We start from the raw sequence: 21,119 nt of genomic DNA, 5'->3' as shown, positions 1-21,119 counted from the left end.
CTGGCATAAAATGCGACCGTTTACGGCGCACAGAGATGACATCATCCAGGTCAGAGGTTAGTACGTCAATCTACAGACCCCGAATGATGATAACAGGTAACTCCGGTCTCAGTGGGGAATGGCATTAGCGTATCATAACAAAATATTGGTGAAATGAACAAGTTTCGCGTCAGATAATGCGTTATTTAGAGGCTGCGTTTCGGTGCCCCAATCACTCCCACTATATGGATATATGCAGATTTAAATATCGTCCGAATGACTCCAAATTACACCAAAATTATATGGGTGAGTAAACGATCGTATTTTATGCCAGAAATAAGGTCCAGGTTGTAAAAGTAGTTCCCCTTTAATTATAAAGACATAGCTACCACCTGTGTTTCGGTAGTGAAAATGTTTCTGTTTATGTTAGCTGCGATGGACTGGCGACCCGTCCAGCATATACGCCGCAGTGACAGCCGGGACAGACTCCAGCTGGGATAGCCCCCCCCACAGGATAAGCAGTAATAGATAGTGGATAGTGAACGTTTCTTGACACAGGTATGAACTCCGACATCTTCAATAAATACATAATGGTTTTATTCACACCATGTACATGTTCTAACAAAGGTTTGACCTTGTTAATGTAGTTCAGGTTGCAGTTATAAGGTTAACATTACTCGAGGCTTAATAAAAAAAAAACATACTACACAAGTATACATTGTAGGTGATTAAAACACACTAAGCCACCTGATTCAGTCTCTGCTTATACATTTCATGGAGTGTAAAAAGTGCAACAACAGTTCAGACATTTCAGACAAACCATATAAACTTAGAGTAAATTTACTTTTAATCTATTAAATCGTATTTTACTGATTCATAAAGCTGATTGCTGCTAATGAGTGTCAGACTGAAATGAAGCCTTCTTATCTTCATCGCTATCCAGCGGCGCAAACTCGCAGTCACTAGGCTCTAGGAGGTTGAGATTCGCCTGCACAGCGACCAGTTTCTGCACCCTTTCCCCCGAGAAAGAACCCTTCGCTTTAGTGTTACAGAAGTGCGACCACAGGCGCTCGCAGGCGCCTGCCGCCGGCGGTATCTGGAGTATAGCGAAGGCCACGGCGGACAGCGGCTCAGACGAACACAGGCCTTTCCACCAGGTGGTCGCGGACACGTGCTGGCACGAGCTCCATATCCCGGCCCCCTTCCACAGCCCCTGCTTGGCAGAGAACCTGGCGAAGCTGGCAAGCACTTTCCCCTCGTCGAGGTTCAGGTGATGCGACAGGCTGGATATGACGTAGTAGGCGCCGTTTATCTGCTCCCCGGAGAGCGTCTGCTGCCCGGCGTGCTTCGGATCGAGCATGTACGCGGCGGCGTGGATGGGCTTCACGCAAAACTCCTGACACCTGTCCAGTGACGCCATGACGGCTTTCTGTTCGCCGCTGTGCAGCCCGGACCCCGACAGCGAGGCTCCGATCAGATATCTTAACTGACTGAACACGTCAACGACACCAGAGAGTGCAGCTTCTTCTTTTTTCATGTAATCAATATAATTCCCAATCAAGTAGAGCAAGTTCAGGCTGCTGCTCAGTCCTTCCCAGAATGCAGAATCCTGTAAAATAGCCCTGATAGATGCTTCCACATCCAGCGTGGGAGAGATGCCCATTTCTTGTAGAGAGTTCTGGCCCTCGAGGAGGCTGCTGAACATGTTGACCACCCCTGTCCAGTCGGAGCTGGAGGGCAGTTCCAGTGTCGTCCCTTTAGACGTGTGGATTCTTATTTTTGTCTTCTGCCAGCATCTGAAAGTCTCAGCTAGTATTTTTCTCTCTCTAACATACCTCACCACCTGCTCGGCTCTCCTGCACAGTGACTTCACAGAGGGCTGAGCCACCACGTCGTCAAAGAGGCGCTGGATGCCGTACGCCGTGCAGCCAATGGCCGATACGTGCGGGAAGGCCTCCTCCACTTGAGCCCACGCTGCCTTCATTTCCGGGGCGTCATCAGTGACGACGGCGAAGACCTTCTGCGACCCCACTTCGTCGATGACGCCTTTCAGCTCCTCCGCGATGAACGTGCTCGTGCGCGCCTGCTCCTTTGTCTTAGTGCATTTGTAAAACAGCGGTAAGGGAGTCGCGACGACATAAACGACGGTTCCGTTTTCTTTGAGGTTAGACCAGCCGCTGCAGAGGATGGTGACGCAGTCTGCCTTCCCTATGGCCTCGTGAACCTGGCTTTGCACTCTGTCATACTCCGAGTCCAGAAGATGAGAGGACAGGGCTTCTCCGGTGGGCGGGCAGTAAGCGGGCCGCAGCACGCTAAAAAATCGTTTCCAATAAATATTGTCCGTGAGAGTGAGGGGTGAGGAGGTGGCGTAGACGGCTCTCGCCAGGCACTCGTCAGCGTACGCCTGGCTGCGCTGATCCACTGAATCGATGAGGAACTGTCTCCCGGGGGAGGCAGATGGCAAGAAAGAGAAGGAGGGGACGGGGATGGAGGCAGACGAGCTCCCGTCGGGGCCCGGCGACTGCTGCGAGACAACAGAGTACTCCTTGCACTTGTCTAAATGCATCTGCATCTTCGTGGCGTTCTTTGTGTACGTCTTGGAGCAGTAGTTGCACATGAAGGTCTCCCTCCCATCTTTGATGGCTGGTGTGAAATGTTTCCACACGCCGGACTGCAAACGTGGCATCGTCCTGTACGAACACGACGAAGACAAGAAAAATACTAATGAGAAGTCTTGTTGGTGTACAGTAACACCCCTCTTTTAATATACACTGATATTTCTACCGCATTTTTATCAAGGAGGGTAGTGAAATATATGATGTAAGACAATAGGACCACAGACTCCATAATCAGGGAGTTGTCTCGTATCCTTCTCTGTACACAATTTCCTCCTTGATTAGACTATATTAGTTTTAAATAGATGTTCTTAATAAACTGGAGACACAGCGCTCTGCACTCACTCGCCTGGTCATTAGGCACACTAGCATAAACAAATGCATTATATTATAACAGTCCTACACTAGATCCCCCTTCGCGACTGTTAAATTGTTCAGTTTATGTTTAAACAGTGAATGGAAGACGGCGATTCAACTGTATGACTATTTTGGAGGATGTAGTTTGAGCTGCAGTTAAACAGGATTGACTAAAACTCAACTGATTACCATTATTTAGCCTTCTGACTAAAAACAGAAACGTGTGTCGGCACAACACAGCGCAATCCAACAGCACTACGAAATAAATGCGCAGTTGAATCGAAAGCCATTTTAAACGAAGCTAAGATTTAATGCAGGACTGTTATACGAGAATGCATTAGTCTTCGCTCAGTGGACTCACTAATGAAGTGAGTTCATCCCACTCACTGTACGGGTGCACTCGAAAGCTCCCACGGTTGATTGAAAAAGCGCCTCCACTGCTTTCTGGTAAATTATATCATGATCAAAACATTTGTCTGCGTTTGTGAGGTATCAGAAGAAAAAACATAAGCCCCATAACGAAATCACTTGTCTGCACCTGCTCGTGATTCATTCATTCATTGTCCTAACTGAAACTAAAGGTCTGTTTATTTTAACAAACGTAAGAGGACACTCACACGGATAGTTCTGATCATGCAAAAGCTTATTATCATGGTTTGATCGCTATTTCAATTGAAGGCGGTTCCCAAACGTCTCATGGCTTGTTACCATTCAAAACAAAGCTGTGTTTACATGCAGAAACAGCCCCCCACCCCTCATTAAGCACTATTTAGATGCTTATAATGGTTAGAAAACGCAAAACATAATGTAATTATCAAGAAAAAAAAATAACAGATCACTTCTAGTTTGTTTTCTTCCTGTCAAATAAATCCCTGCATCTTGCTTATAATCTTGGGACCCTCTTCCAGACAACAACCCCCTGACTGAAATCCCTTCAAGCCACAGACACTGATTGAGATGATTGAGATCCACTGTTTTAAGACTAAAATCTCCTCTAATGTGTTAAATATTCAAACTTTCACTTCTATATTGTGCAGAATCATGAGCAGGCATTTCACTTTCACTTGCTTGGAATAAAATGAAGATGAAAGTAACTGTGGTAAGATCAGTTTATCACCTGTTACAGAGCATTTCAGACACAACATAGTTTATTAACCCACCTCGGTGTTCAGACACTACTCCACTCTCACAGCCGCCTGAAAGCACATTAAAATCGCCGGATGATGAATCTCTATCCAAGTAAAGTTACTGGAAACGTTAGCGTAGCCGCTCGGGCTATCGCCGATGGAGATGTTAGCAAAGTGCTCGTAATGAAGGAAAAAACTGTCCAACTGCCCCCGCAGAAAACTTTAACCGGTTAACTGAACGTCTCCGCATCGAAAGTGTCCCGTGTTACCGGCTGATTCGGCATGAAAGTTGGGAGATTTTGTCATAATCTGCCGAGAAAACTGCGTTATGCGTCTTTGTTATGAAAGTGAAGCTACTTCCTGACGCCGAACGCTCAAGTACGGGAGCTCACATGGGACAATAACGGCAGGAAGTTTCTGTGGAAGTTGCAGGTAAACACAGTGTTAGATGCTGAAACGACAGGCACAAAACCGTGGTAAGTTAATGTAAAAAGAATAATAATAATAAATGATAATGATAATAATCTTCAATTTAACAAAAAAATGCGATCAAAATGCTGCTAAACTGTGTTTCTGATTCACCCCTGTGGTCCTTGTTAGGCGACAAACACTGCTTTAAGAACTTTTTTTGACTACACAGGTGCATTAATGAGGCTGCGTTCCACTTACATGAGGCCCTGCTCTTGTTTGTGCACTGTCATGGCATACAAGAACTCATAAACTCATACGTTTTTATGGAAGTGACTCACAAATCACAGAATTTCCCTCAGATTCACAATAAATACACTTCCCAACAGTGACAAAACAAAATGGCCGCCATGTAAAAAGGTACATTTTCCTGTACATTCTCACATCGTGTTACAATTTGCTATCCGCAGCAGTTAAACATACATTTCACACAAAACTGTGGGTACATAATTCAGCTAGCAATGCAATGCAAGTTTAATTGCTGCTAATAGTACCTTGCTAGCCTAACTTCACCTCTTAGCTTAACCGTGAAGATAAAGCTTTTTTTTTTTTTAAATTAATTGATGCATATTCAGGTCTTTTAAAGTGGGGGAAAAAAATAACAATCATCACAATTTCCAGGGCATAAACTGACACCTTCAACTTTATTTTGTTGTAATGTACAGCAAGGCAGAGACCATCAAATATCTGGCGATGTTGTTTGAAAAATTATTCAAATTATTTTCAGTTTTATTCATATGGCTCAGTATCACAAATTACAAATGTGCAAATTTGACTTGTTACTGTAGGGATGGCACAGGCGTCTAACTACAAAGTGGCTATCGTTCTACGGCTCATTCTCATCACGTGGTGAAGTGTTACGTAGTGGTTAAATGTATTATCTTCAGCAGTTAAACTTGCATTGCAGACATAACTGTGTGGGTACTTTATAGGGAAAAGATGCTTAAACAGTCAAATACACTGCCTGGCCAAAAACACTGGTTTTAACTAAGCAAATAGGTACGAGCCTCCTATTGAATAATTACTGCATGGGCGATTATCTTTCAGCTGTCAACAAGTTATTTAACCCCAACTGATGCAATGAGTAGCTTCTCATTTCTTAAACAACCATGTCGAAAGACACATCCTGTGGTCGTGGTAAAGATGTTAGTCTTAGTGTTTGAGAAGGATCAAATCATCAAAACATCTAAGGAGATTGAAGAAACTACTATAACTGGGTTAAGAACTGTCCAACTCATTATTAAAAACTGGAAGGATAGTGGGGAACCAGCGCATCAGGGTAAGAAGAGATGCAGATGAAGTGATGCACCCATCATGCCTGGTGTCTACTGTACAAGCCTGTGGGGGCAGTGCTATGATCTGGGGTTGCTGCAGTTGCTCAGGTCTAGGTTCAGCAACATTATGTGCCCAAAGAATGAGGTCAGCTGACTAGCTGAATATACTGAATGACCAGGTTAGTCCATCAATGGGTTTTTTCTTCCCTGATGGCATGGGGCTATTTCCAAGATGACAATGCCAGGATTCATGGGGATCACATTGTGAAAGAGTGGTTCAGGGAGCATGAGACGTCATTTTCACACATGGATTGGCCACCACAGAGTCCAGACCTTAACCCCATTGAGAATCTTTGGGATGTGCTGGAGAAGGCTTTGTGCAGTGGTCAGACTCTCCCATCATCAATACAAGATCTTGGTGAAAAGTTAAAGCAACACTGGATGGAAATAAATCTTGTGACATTGCAGGAGCTTATTGAAACAATGCCACAGAGAATGCGTGCAGTAATCAAAGCTGTGTGTGACCTTTTTTTTTTGGTGCCGAACTTTTGTTTTGGCCAGGCAGTGTATCTCGCAATGTTGTCTGAAGAACGATTCATAAATTATTCAGTTTCATAAATCTCAAGTCTGATCGCTTTACAGACTTTTTTTTTGTTGATAATTTAATTTATAGATGAATTGTTTGATGTCTAAAAGCCGTTCTTATCTTTGAAATAAGCCTGACTAACATGAGATTTTATTTATTTATGAAATCAAGATGAAGTTTTCACTGAGTTGCACTAATTTAAATGAAATTCGTTCTGGTTAAGGCGGTAAAGCCACAGGCATATTTAAACACATGTATTTTACATTCTTGCCACCGTAGTCACATTAACCAAACTGATATTTTCCAGTTGATGTAGGCCCTTTCTGGTCTGGTTGTTAATGTCCCGCACTGATTTGCTCTAACGCTAAATGACAGTGATTATCTCCAGCTCAGGGTCACATTTCAGTACTGTACGTCTGTCATTAGAGACATTTCTGGAGTTTATTCAGTGTCCGGGTTTTTATGAAGTGGCAAATGCAGCCAAAGCAAACTGACTCTATCTAATTTGGGTTCAGTCCAAGCTGGTAATGTCAGGTTCTACCGCAGTACTCTTCAAGGGGAGAATATTCATGCTGACACGCTGCAGAGAGACAGAGAGAGCAACAGGACCTCACTAAAGCTGAGCACTGTTATTTTCTTGTCTCTCATCGTTGGATTAAGTCGCCCCAGCCCTTTGGAGAGTTTCAGCATTCAAGCCAGTGAATTAGGAGTCCAGACCACAGGGACAGCGGTAGAGAGGAAGCGGGATGAAGTCATGACATTGCAGTGATGGAGGGTGATGTTGGTTTTCTGGTTAGTCGGCGGATTTTGCTTTTCTCGAGTCTCCTTTGGTCTCATGGGAAATGCCATCTATTTGAAGTGTTTACTTTTTTTTTTTTAAAGTCTTGATAGGAAATTCCATCGAGGACTGAAAGAGAAGCACAATCAAGATGTCTTGGAGTACCGGAATTTGATATAAAGGACAGAAAAACACATTTTAAAGCGTGATAAATGTTTCTTTCTCCCTGTTTCGTTCCAGATTTAGTTGTCCCCTGAGCAAAAACTTCATTCCTAATCGCATTAAATGTGGAACGGCATACCAAAAGCTGCCGTCTTGGTCCAACAGTCACAAAAATATATATGTATTTTTTATATTATTGTCACATACAGTAATGCAATCATCCAAAAACTGAGCTGATGACACGTAAACCCCATCGATCTGTGGAAAATTTGGCTCCAAGATTAAAGTTATCGTTCAAGATCCAAGAAACGCTTTCATGCCTTCTCTCTGAAACCGTTCCCCTCTTTACAAAGCCGCCGTCAGAGTCGGGCTTAATCCGTTGGCGCTAGCTTTGGACTCAAACATTTTGTGACATTAAAGCCTTTCAATTAGCCCGTAAAACGCACTTCTTTAAACATGAAACAGCCGCACACGCGCTCTCGACTTGGGAACGCATTAGGCCCGACAATGGGGTTAAATTAAACGGTATCGTTTTATTCCCCCTTTTAATGGCCGATCTCTGCCGCTTGGGGTTTGAAGCTGCAGTAACATCACAGTACTCTGTTAGCAATTACTTGATTTATATCTTGGCTGAAAATAGCTTCGGTGAGGTCTTTGAGAACGGTTTGTGGGAAAACATTTCGTACTGTATGTGCAGGCCGTGCTGTGCCTTTAGACAATGGCATTTTTTTGTTGTGTCGGTTTTGTCTTTAACACCGGTTTTTGTTATTTTCCAGCCTGTCGCTGACATTAATTAACACAGAAGTGTTTGTATCTTACCATAAAGTTGGTGTTGCAGTTTGTTTTTCTTTTCTCATAGTTTTATTTATTTATTTATTTTAGGAGATATGTCATCGCTCTTATCTCAGAAATGCTAATTAATGCCAGATATTAATTTAACATTCCCCACCATGATAAGACAATCCACAAACTACACTTGATTTCCCCTATTAAAAACAATCCAGGTGTAACTTGATGAGCTCTATTCATGGCTGACTTCTGATTGAATCTCGCAAACACTTCTGCATTCCTGTTCAAAAAAAAAAAAAGCCAAACATTGCCGTCATCATTCTCCAGCAGCTGTGCAAAGGCAGGACAGATGCATCCCACAGCTTCTCTCCCAGTCAGCAGCTGAGATCCATCCACGTCAATTATAATCCTCCACAACAGTTGGCTGAATATGATTTGTTGTCTTAAGGTGAGCACGAGCCCATAGTTTAATACAAGATTAAATCAATTAGTGATCATCAGCCCATACTTGAATAGATTACACGGCTGTGCCCCCCTGCGCCGCCCCTGCATGCAGTACTTTTACCACTCAGCAGAGGCCACTGTGGCCAAGCGCCTCCGCAGAACATTTGACATCAATACACAGCTTTATTTGTGGGTGCTCTGATGACCTCAGCTTCATACGCAAAGGTAAACAGCTCAAAATGACTTAAACCTTGTAATTTACAACACTGGCCCTGCTGTAGATGGCAATTTGGTGACGGGCATAATGTGTTTGTTATGAGTAATACTTCAAGTTCATTGCCGTGTTTAAAGCTGCAGATTATAGTTGTGTTAATATGAAAATATCCCATTAGATGTCCTTGGTGTGTGTATTTTGGTCATAGAGAAAATAACTGTTGACTCCATGACTGAAGCACCAGCAGCAGCAGCAGCAGCAGCAGCAGCTCGTGAGTGACTGCTGAATAAAATCAAAATTACACAGGCAGCCCCGCAAGTGGGCTGTGTCCTTAACACTGGGTCACTGTTTTTGAAGCCGTGGAATTTAAAGGTGGGCCAAACTGATTTTGCACGAGTTGTAAATTATTGGAAACTCATGACTTCACGTGCAAAACAAAAAGGAGAGGGATGGGGGAAAACATCTCTTTACAGATGGAAAGGTGGAATTTATGGGATATTTAATGAACAATGGATCGTTGTTGTTGTTTCCCGAGCGAGAGCCGAGTTCGGCCTATCTGTTGGCGAGGGTCCATTTTCCCACCGCCAATGCCTGTTAAAGAAAACAGTCTTTTGAATCCATCTTAAAAGGGGAATCTTTAAAGATAACTAAGCGATTTCTCTCTCTGTTTGGGTCACTTTTGATAAACCACATATTAGACTGTATAGCATAGTCATTTAGATGCAAACTAATTTTATATATATACTTGTAAAGTCAAGCTTTTCTTTTCTGATTGAGATTCTTGAGATTCAGATTATCAAATGCACCGTCTGATACAGATTACTGATCTCAAAGCAGTGCGTTTAATATATATATAGTGTGTTTTATAATATACAGAATTGCTGCTGTTGAAATCAGCAACACCTGTGCCACCCCTCAGCTGCATTGCCTTGCATATTATACACCTTGCAGACATTTACGGTGGTCGAATAAGAAGTGATTTCTGGTAGAGCAGCGTTAGCCAGAGCGAGCAATATGTTAGCAATATTTTAAACAGGAAAACCTAGTGTCAGATTGATTCATAGGCTTTTGCATTCACCTCTTCCATCATTTTAGGCGGTATCTGAGGCATTTGGTGTTGGAAAAACTCTTAACAGTATGAGTGCTATTTGGAAAATCTTTTGTTTCTCTGCTGCTGCAAGTTTACAGTTCAGAAACTGAAGTGTTTTTGCTGGTACTCCCCATAATAATGTCTCCTTTACTGTCCTTGGTGACCTTTCACTTCACTGTGAAGTGAACAAAAACAGTAATTTGCCCAGGCACCAGTGGTTTCCATTCACAGAGCCAGCTATAGACATAAGGTGGATGTATTTGTGTCCCTGCTAAACACAATGTTAAGGAGGCAGGTGTGTGAGGGGACGCAGATTAGGACTGAAAAAGAATAGGTAAAGCTTAATGTTGCAGAAACGCTGGCGAGGAAATCAATCACCCTTCCAGAATGTTTCCAGCCTGTGTTTTTGTTTTCCGTGTGGAAATGACGAGCGCGGACGCCCCAGCGATCCAACGCTCCATTCCACATGTAAACACGCTGGAGAACACCAGAATCATTTGTCTCTGAAATGATCTCTCGCATCCAAATGGTGTGGCTTGAAGCAAGCAGCCTGCCTTGGTGCGTGGCTAAGTCAAAATGGCGTCATTTAAATATCAAAGAGGCTTGAACAGCCAAGGAATGCAAAAAGAATTAGGAGATTAATTTCCATAATTACACTGAGCACAGTGTTCCCACAGTAAAGCGTTTTATGTTCAGTCATAGTGTGAGGAGTGCACAGGAGCTGCTTCACATACACATTTCATCCTGGTTTAACCTCCCTGAAGGGATAACAATAATAATAATAGTGATTATGATGGGTCTAATGCAGGAGAGAACACCATAAACAAAGCATCATATTCGAGAGAGAATTTACACAAGGTTCTATCACGATGATGAAACTGGTGTGAAATCTTAGAAAACTGCAAATCTTCTGCAGACACTACAGACGGATGTAATAGTCCTGTCAGTGTTTTTTTGTTTTGTCAGGCAACCATGTAAGGGGTAAACATCCGCAACATCCTGATAACACCGAGCCGCTTTTCTCCAAAAAAAAAAAAAAAGCATCGTAACCACATCTGCAACCTGAGCCACAAAAACCTAGACCCAGCGAAGCCTCGCAGTCGAGCGCTTTTTCTCTCCGGCTGCGAGAATAAAGAAGGGGAAAAGGAAATCGATGACCGCAACAGACACATTCTTGAAGTGTCAGGGGTTAAAAGGAGCCCTTTTGGGTTGAGTGCACATGCTTCCAATTAGGTCTTAAATAGGCAAGAGGAAACAGTTGATTTAGGAATATTACTGAAGAATGACTTTAATTAGGCGAGAGACTGAGGGGCCCCAAACGAGGGCATTAATCAGACGCCGCACCAACGTGGAGCCTGCTGTCTTGAATAAGACAATGATATTTGTTTATCGCCACCGTCCTGATGTGTCACATCTGTTTGAAGATTGAAAAAGAACGATAAGAGCAGAGCAGATGGAAGGGACAGCACGGTATGAAAGGAACAAAGGTTCAGTCTGACTTGCTGTTTTTTTTTTTTTGTTTGTTTTTTTTTTTTACTCCACAGCAGAATCAAGGCTATTGTGCCTTCCCATTGGCACAGCTGGATTGTGACTGTTGTGACTTTCAAACCGTTCATAGTGTCCTTTGAAAGGAAAATAGAGCTGAATTTAATGCCGGTAAAGCCTCATTTTATTAGGCTGTGAAGGCTGTGAGTCACTAACTCTGAATATTTCAGAATGTAGTGTTGCACGCTCGATTATGTGGGCTAAATTAGGCGTTATTCTCAACCGAGGCTGATTTGCTCGTTAGAATCAGACGGTTTCAGTTTGTGAGTAAGGAATGAGAGGTGTGTAGTAAGGTGGCGGTGTTTAGAAGTTGCATAATCCCTCAGCACGGTGAATGGTTTTAACTGTAGTTGCTTTGAATGAATGGGCATCTATGGGGTTTCACTTGGGGGGCTGTTTCAGAGGTAACCCCGTGTCAGCGGTGAAGAGAAGCTAAGTACATTCGCTCAAGGACCAGTTGTAAGAACAGTTTTTTTTTCTTACTCCTCTGAAGCATTTCTATTTCATGCCACTTTATACTTCTGCTCCACTTCAGTTTAGAGGGAAACGCTGTACTTTTTATTCCATGAAGTAGAGTAGGATTTTTGGCACCGCCTCACCTACTTCTAAGGATAGGGGGGAGGGGAAAACGAAAAAAAATTAGGAAACGCACTGGCCTCACCGTAAAGTTTTTCACTTTCTACTAAGTTCAGTTGGAGACCGTTACATAGACTGAACTTCTCAGCACTTTTTCTCTGCTTCACTACGATTTCAGCAGATACACCGATCGGCATAACATTATGACCACCTTCCTAATATTGTGTAGGTCTACCTTGTGCCTCCAAAACTGTTGTGACTCATCAGAGAATGGACATGGGCCTTCTGAGGGTGTCCTGTGGTGTCTGGCAACAAGTGTTGTTAGTGGGGGGTCTTTGGGTCTTATGGGTTGAGGGGAGGGGCCTCTGTAGATCATCCCACAGATACTTGATCAATTTGGGATCTAGTGAATTTAGAGGCCAGGTCAACACCTTGTGCTGTTCTTCATGTTTTTTTTTTTAGTTGTTCCTAAAGCGTTTTTGTGTGTATACCTGTGTCAGGCTGCATCCTGCTGGGGATGGCTGCTGCCATCAAGGAGTGTCATTGCTATGGGGTGGGGGTGCCTGGTCTGGTCTAGGTGGGTGCTATATGTCTAAGTAACATCCACACTAATGCCAGGCCTGAAAGTTTCCCAGCAGAACATTGAATTGTCACAAGATGGTCAATGTTATTTACTTCTCCTGTCAGTGGTCATAATGTTATGCCTGATCAGTGTATATTGCATTCTCGCTGTAAAAATGTACAAAAATTAAGATACATAATATAAAATAACCAAAGGATCTGACCAGTTCTTCCACCAATGCGTGTTCAGTCTTCCTCATTAATCATATCTGTCAGGGGCATATAAAGCTCGTCTCTGATTTCATTTTCTCGCCGGTGTAATTCTAATCATCACTTTATCAATTCAGTTTTATTATGTATCGCTGCGGCGGCTCCCCTGAGGAGTGCTTAGCTTTCAAACACACCACCCGAAACCAACTTTCGTGGCATTTATATTCAGGCGCCGATGTAACCAGGTAGAGATCCACCTAAGATGATTTGGGTGGTGTGCAATTACCCATCCGATTCAGCGGGCCAGTGGAAGAAGCAGCACATTAAAACCATTATGGGGCTTTGACAGCTTCTCTTAATTGATTGATGCTCCGCAACTAGCTGGTGATTACCGTGCTGTGAATCATCTCACATGGAAAAAAAATAAAAAGCTTTCAGCCACACATCACACTTCAAAGAGCAGAAGCACGTGGGTTAAAAATTCACATGTACGGAGGGGTGTTAATGAATCCACAGATGTTAGAATATTATGATCACGATTGTGTGTGTGGTGGGGAGCGTGTGTGTGTGTGTGTGTGTGTGTGTGGGTGTGTGTGTGTGTGTTCACGCAGGTGGGTCTTTGTGAATATGCTGGTCCATTATGTATAATAACCGCAGAGCTTCCTGTCAGAACATTTTCTCTCTTCACTTGACTTCACACATTGACTATTTTATATAAAGAAACCTGCAATTTTCTTTGCATACCTTTTAAACAGACCTTGTCTCAGAGGACTGGGCTGCCCACAAGGGTGAGGAACAATTGTGCTGAGAGTGAATGATTGCAGAGTCTTACCAAACACTGTTAAAACTGATAAATACACACTTGAAACAGGTTTGACATGAAGAAACGGATACGGTTTTTAAACCTCCCCTTGTATTTTTTCCTGACACGGATAAGGTAATTTCAGTTATGAATGAAAATCACTTTATATACTTTTATAAAATATGACAAATGATAATGAGATGACAAATGGTTCTAAGTTAACTCTGTATAGCTCAGGTGAATGTAGTCAAACAGATCAAACTATAAGGAGATTTAGCTGAGTAGTTTAACATTTTGGGAAACCAACTAATTTGCGTTTTTGTCAGTAGTAAGATGAAAGATTGATACCTCTTGGGCATGGTTAGCCTTGCTCAGCATAAAGACAGCTACTTTAGCTCTAGACAAAGCTAAATTCTACCCAAAAACAATCTGTCTGGCTGTCTTACGCCACTCTCCAGAGGTCAAAAGACAGACCAGTCAGACCAGGCCATCGATCACTTTCCTAATCCTTCGTCTGAATAGAAACTTTTTTGGATGCTTGCTAGATTATTTATTCCTCACTGCTAGAAACTGTGAACATAAGTAACAAATATAACTAAGGTTCTATGAATCCACTAAAACTGCTTTTCAAATAATCACATACAGTAAAGCCCTGTCCACATATCAAGCGATTCACTCACTGCCCATCGCTAGTGGACCTTTCAAGTTCTGGTTGCCTAGGTAACACTCTATCCCACCCTGTATGTTTCCAAATGAAACACGCAGAACATGGAAATATTGCTAATGTATGGCCATATCCAAAAAGTGCTTTTAAAAAGCAACTGGACATGTTTTTGGAGTTTTTGGAGAAAACATTTCGCCATTCATCCGAGTAGCTTCTTCAGTTCTGGGGGACTGGTGGGAAGTTTGAGGTTTAAATAGGAAACTCTGTGGGTAACCCATCAGAAACTTGCTTGACTTGTTTCTGTAACCAACCAGAAACTGGTGCAGCTAATTTCCATTAATGAATAGATACTTACCTGTCGTTGAGGGGGGACAGTTTGTCCCTGTCCTCTTGCCCTATGAATGATGCTCTAACGACCCTTTGTCAGTCAGAGTCTCCTGTCTCAAAGTGTGAATGGGGTTGAAACTTCTTGGGAACAGAAGTTAAAACTGTATTGTAAATTAATAGCAGATTAAATCTCAGTCCAACTCCTCTGTTTAGAGAAGGTTTTTCCAATCTGGCATAGATGGCTTCCTTTACTCCTCTTTCAAACCATCGGCCTTCTCTGGTTAAGATTTGGACGTTGTTATGTTCAAGGGAGTGTCCTTTGTCCTTCAGGTGTAGGTGGAACCTTCACAGACTAATGGGTGGACAGAGCTTGTTCTTCTCCTAGTCACTGCTCACTGCTTGACAAGAAATGACACCGGTGGACCCAGATGGAGTGGTGGTGTCATTCAAATTCAACATGCTGACTGCAGGCTTGTAACATTTGGTGGACGGTTATTCCTTGTAGTAAACATTTGGGAAACTCTGTGTTGTTGTTTTTTTCTTGTCATATGTCAATCAACTTTACCAGATGCTCCCTTCGGTTGCCATCTCAATTGCGACGCCTTAGACTTGTGATTAGTTCAACTTGGTACCCACGCTCATTTTTCAGTCTATCATTGCTATGTTCTCTTGTTGCCATTTCACTGTTACTTACTATAGTTACTTCCTGTCAGTAACAGTCCTTAAAAAGCACTGCTATCAGTGTGCCAGTGATATTCTGCAAAACACAGAGAGATTCATCTGTCACTAAATAGCCTATTTGCGATAAAGTGGCATGTACTTGTTTGGAAAGGGCTTGAATATAACTGACGTTCATTTGAATGGGAAAGTACAACAATACCGCTTTAAGTTGGCTTTGGATGTGTTATACGCAACACTCTGGTAATAAGCTTGCCGTTTTCCTCCGTTTCTAGTCTTTATGCAAAGATATACAGGCTCCAAATTCATATTTACAAGACACACTTGAAAGTGCTATCAGTCCTCTAGCTCCTGGCTTCTTTTGAGAGATGTAAAGTGGTTCAGTGATCCCCCATGACAGCTAAGAGGCTGCGCTTGTAGGTGTTTTCTAAAGAATATTCATAACCCGATCTTCAAGGCCCTTCAGGATACAGTTTTGCATCCATTGTCCATATCCATATCCCCTCCATACATGTGCACTTTGTCCTACATATTTGTATATTTCTCAGAAGAAGCGGCTCCTCTGTCCTCAACTGCTTCCAGATGTGGAATGCCGGAGATAATCTGTCCTTTTGGAGCTCAATGACGAGAGGAGGGTGTCTCGCAGAAGCTTAAGGTCCGCATCCGGCACCCAGATTGTAGACACGTGCACACGTGGTAAATAGAAATGCACACCTGGGCGTACACACAATTATGAAACTTGAAAAGAAGCCAAAACTATCAGCTAAGTTTGACTTTTTCAAAACATTCTGAGTAGTATGTTGGCATCAGTGGCATAAGCTATAGTATAACTTAAGCATGGAATCTGTGGGGCGGTGTAAAATGCACATTATCAAGTGAAGGACATGGAAAGGCACAGCACAGAGACATTGTTCTGGCTCCAGACGTGGTTCTTCATGTAGATGGCTTTATGTGGACTGGCATCTATACACTCCACTTCCTTGGTGGTTGCAGTAATTATTGTCACACACACACACACACACACACACAAAATAAGAGCACATGAAGCAGATGTGGCATTCGTTCAAGACAAATTACTTCCTCGTGTTTAATTTTTTTTTTCTATTGTGAAAAACTCACACATTCAACAAACACTATCAAGATGGGACTTTTTTTTCTCCCCCTCTTCTCCCCCCGTTTGATTCTTTTGATTACTATTTATTCATTCCAGTTTATCCAACGCTTTGTCTTCAACTCTGTTGCCTTTGAAGTGGTGTTTGCTGATGGTTAACAGATGCTTGCCGACAGAGAAAACAGATAGGGACCACAGGAAGCTCTGAGAACTGGATGCCATTTCGACGTGTCAGAACACTGCCTGTTTAATGTGCATCGTCAACAAGGACGCATTGTAAACGTGTGTCTCTCCGAGAAATACATATGCCAGTTGTAGTTGCCAGTGGAGCAAATATCTGCAAAGCAAAGCAACGCAGAAGGAGGATTTCAGGTTGTTTAAACACGCTGTTGACTTTGGTTTTGTTTTAATTTTTTTCAGAGGAAATATTCAGTGTAGGATTTCATCACTGCTGGTTTTAATGTACCCACAGCTGGCAGGTCTCCCATAGCCAACATAAACAATCAGTCCTGTAAGCCGGGTGCCAGCCATCACAGCCACCCAAAATATCTATGGCAAAAGCACTGAGTACACTCGGCTAAGTTGTCGTCCAATCAGATTGAAGTTTTCCAGGCTGGAAAAAGTGTCTCGAACTATTATCATAGCTTAGAGGGAAGCGTCATTTAGCAGCCAACTAAACAAAAACTCTACACAAACATGAGCGTGGAGGGAATTAATGTCATTACTGTACATCTGGGTATTTTGCCGGCTGCCAAAACAAAAGGTTGGCTTCATCTGAAAGACTGTTCACTTTCCAATTTCCCCGGCACCAGAGCAGACGTTTAAGTGTTTGGCAGCGGCTCACCTTTATGGATGAATTTTAAAGGAAATTCTTGGTCATGGAGGGGAATACCAGCGATCCAGAATGAGCTGAGCTGAAATTGTCCTATAGTATGTTCTTTAAAAACAGCAAGACAGGCCTGAAAATGCTTAACGTCTACAGCCTTGACCACGCTTTCGTCTTTTACTGTACATGCGAGGCTGCATGGGACGTTGAGTTATATTGTTATATGGTAGGGGGGAGGCAGCGCGTCAATAAGACACCACATCATAAAGCATAACAAGCTCACATTTCTCAAAACAGTCGGCCTCCGCTCGAGGGAAAATAGAAGCGTTTCGGGAGAGAAAATGGACGTTGGATTCCAGACATTGTGGCTCATTGTTGTTTCTGTAGAAAGCATAGACAGATTTGGGGCTCCATTACTCAGCCACCTCTAAAAAAAAAAAAATCTGAGTCGAATGCCAAATGCTCCAAACTATACAGAGCTACATCAGAGCGGATGCAATCCAGCTTGCTGTCAAACGTTAATATGTTCTGGAAGAGAGCTGTCTGTTCTCGCTTGGTATTGTGCAGGTTTCACTTGTTTGTTTAAACAAATCATTTTCACCTTTGAACGTCCATTCTCTCAGAAATCTGTAACAAAGGAAATCACTCCAGTGGGAAGGCATGTCCTCTCCTTGCTGTTTTTTTAAGCTGTAATCCATCTGAATACTGAGTTTTATTTTTAATTATCAGAAAAAAGATTTGTGAATCTTGCCCACCATTGGGCCACCTTAGCTATACATGAACATTTGAAGAGGAAACGCATTTTGGAAGATTCAGATGCACCTCTGTAAAATAGTTTGCTCCCTTGCTAGTAGCTAGTGTATTAGCATATGTACAGGCGGAGTTGTCTCGATGACTAGTCTGCTAGTCATTAGTTGCAGCCCTAATGTACGGTTCAAAATACAGAGAGATTGACCTGGTTGCGTGAACACATTTGGCAAGGGCACAACTAAGGTAGATAGCCGCCAGAAATGTAACCATAACCTCTTGTGTCTTCGATCTTTGAAAGGTTGACCCAAGACAACACACAAACTCTTGAGTATCGTCAAGAGAAATCAAAGCTCGTATTTGTAGTTTTAGGATCCTCCTGCAGAATCCTCTGTTCTTCTTACCTTCTTACCTCTCCATGCTGCCTAAAGTTTCTGAGCTGTCTTTTACTTACTGGCTTTTCATCTCCATCTCCTCTCCCACCCTCTCCTAAGAACCCCCCTCTCAGCTCATCGTGTCCGATCTGTTCTCATCTGAACCCGATCACTCGCTCTCCTCTCTCTTCTTCTTCTTCTCCTCCTCCTCCTCCTCCTCCTCTCACGGAGATGTGAGGGGCATTGCCCTGGGTTCTGGCCTTAGAACAAGCGCTCGCCTTGTGAAGCTCTGTTTGCTTTGCAATGTGTTTTCTCACATAGCAGCGTTTCACAGCTTTGCCTGGAAGATCACACCTCTCTGTGTGCGCCTGTGTGTTTGGGAATGTTCTGTAGTTCTCCCAGCTTGTTAATTCAACTGTGTAGTTTAGCGGGGCATATTTCACTACGTGGACATTAACATAAATATGTGTGTGTTTTCCTTTATCTTTGCTGTGTTCCTCGTGTGTGTAAGGTTATATACGCAGTACTTGTTTGGAGTTGTGTATGTCTGGAGTCGGAGTTGCCTCTAGGCTGTGCGTACCAAGAGCTTTGCACACCGGATAACTAATGAACCAAGGCATGCCTGCCTTCCTGTTTTCTTAATCAACAAACATTTAAAGGAATTCAGCAGGTCTTTACAGGGCATATTAGATAGACTAAGAGAAAAACAGCCTCTACCTCAAGTGCTCTCACATGAAAAACCAGGAGAGAAGTCGGTAAAACACACAGAGGCAGTGATCGTCTCATAAATTGGCCTCTTGTACTGAACAAATAAATAAAGACTGAAAAGTATTAGCGCTGTAAATGATAGATATGCAGCATATTTTTGCTCCATAAGGGAACTCCCACATTACAAACCTTCAAAGCTTACCTCAAGCAAGTGGTTGAAAGCAGACCAGTCATGTAACCATTGACTTTTATCTGCTTTTATTGTGATCTGTTGTCCTGTTCTGTGTCTTATCATGTTGTTGTGTTACCTGCCTAGGGACTGTGTATGCAAATTAGCATTGTCGCCATAATCCGTCATTTTTACGTCTATTGCTGTCTTAATAGATGTTCATTAATGTGCACTGTCCCTATCAAATAAATAAATAAATAAATAAATAAGACCTGTAGTGAACAGATGCTGGCAAAGCTACGATAAAGCCAGTGTTCAGCTGCTTGCCCGCCTGTGGCCCCAGCTTAAACAACGTGTCCTCCACCATAACGTCATCCGACTGGAGTTAATATAACGGAGCTGAGCTATTCTACCTGTTTAAACAATGATACTACTCTTTTTTTACACGCTCGGTTGAAGCGAGGCACCAGATGGCTGCCACACCTGGAAAACTCAACGCAGGCATGCGTAGTACTTCTCCGCTATGCTCTTTTTTAAAAAAAATTATTATTATTAATTTAATACACCTACATTCAACAGCTGCAGGTCAGACGCAGAGTAACACTGGAGAAGCTCAGCTGGCGCTTAAAGGGGAACTACCGTTTTTTACAACCTGGACCTTATTCCTGGCATAAAATACGATCGTTTACTCACCCATATTACTTTGGTGTTATTTGGTGTCGTTCTTTAGATATTTAGATCCGCGTATATCCATATAGTGGGAGTGACTGGGGCACCGAAACGCAGCCTCTAAATAACGCATTATCGGCCACGAAACTAGTTCATTTCACCAATATTTTGTTATGATACGCTAGTGCTTTTCCCCATTGATAATGCGTTCCAGGTTGTAAAAAAACAGCAGTTCCCCTTTAAATGTCCTCCTCAGGTAGTATCTGACTCTTGAATCCTGAAAAACAAACAAACATCAAACTCGTCATCGATCGAAATATTACATGCAGCCTCATAGAAAGAAGATTTGTTGCAGTGTGTTGGGTTTCATAAACAGAATTGTTCATTTTCAGTCAGTTCAGACACAGGTGGCATTTTTTTTAATTTTTATTTTTTTAAGCAAATGCATATGACATATTATTACGGAAATCTTATTTTTTATGTTTTTTTTGCTCAGAGCATGCTTTCTCATATTGATTTGGTCCATTTTGCCAGACCCTGCCCGTGCTGAAGGTCACGCTGTCTATTGATTTTACCTCAAAATGTTACCACGGGGTACTGGCAAGCTACTCAAGATGAAGACATTTATACACTCGGCTCATTTAAAGCGCGCCAGAACAAATCACCTTCTGTGTCCGGTGCTGAAAGTTTAAAATTTCTACCTTAGTAATAGGTGGTGGCTTGCGTTCAGACATGTTTAATCAGTCCGTACAAAATGTGACAGTTAAAAACCTAATACTTCGTATGTCCAGTGAGCTAAAAGAATAACACGTTGCGTCACTCCCCAACCGCGACGCAGAGCCGGTGAACTTCATCTGACGAAGTAGCATTCCTGTATTATGTGTGTTTATCGCACCTGCCTGCCCCGGCCTCTCCTGAGATGTCTGAGGTGATGCATGGAGAGATGTTAGCATTCCCAGACACAACTCGGTCTCAAAACATTTGCCGCTAAATGACCTGAGGGATGGGATTTCCCCAAGATAATCAGAGGTAGCAGAATAAGGCAACACAAAAGGCGTTGACCTCCACTAAAATCAGCGTTAAAGTCAAAGAAGACCGCGCCGACAACTGAGTTGCTGAATAAGACATTACTGTATTTCCTAGATTAAATATTTAATCAGTCCAAACCGGTCGTCCCCACTGTCAACCCCAGCCCGTGTGATTTTTCCACTGGGGATGTGCAGAACATGAAAAAAACTGAGAATATAAACATGCATGTATCTTGAGTTA

The 21,119-nt window shown here is 42.6% G+C and overlaps 1 protein-coding gene across 1 annotated transcript; it reads right to left on the bottom strand.

Annotated features, from left to right (window-relative positions):
- Positions 1-551: 551 nt before the first annotated feature.
- On the bottom strand, positions 552-4,512 carry LOC311501862 (uncharacterized protein). Its single transcript, XM_084563907.1, has 2 exons — positions 4,112-4,512; positions 552-2,669 (listed from the first exon to the last, which is right to left on the bottom strand). Exon 2 carries the CDS (start codon positions 2,663-2,665, stop codon positions 872-874), a length of 1,794 nt encoding a protein of 597 aa, XP_084420033.1. The 5' UTR covers positions 2,666-2,669; positions 4,112-4,512; the 3' UTR covers positions 552-871.
- Between the last annotated feature and the right edge of the window lie 16,607 nt (positions 4,513-21,119).

This window comes from Chelon labrosus (genome assembly GCF_963514085.1).
Source record: "Chelon labrosus genome assembly, chromosome: 16".
Classification (NCBI taxonomy): Eukaryota; Metazoa; Chordata; class Actinopteri; order Mugiliformes; family Mugilidae; genus Chelon; species Chelon labrosus.
This window is presented reverse-complemented; position numbering and strand designations above follow the sequence as displayed.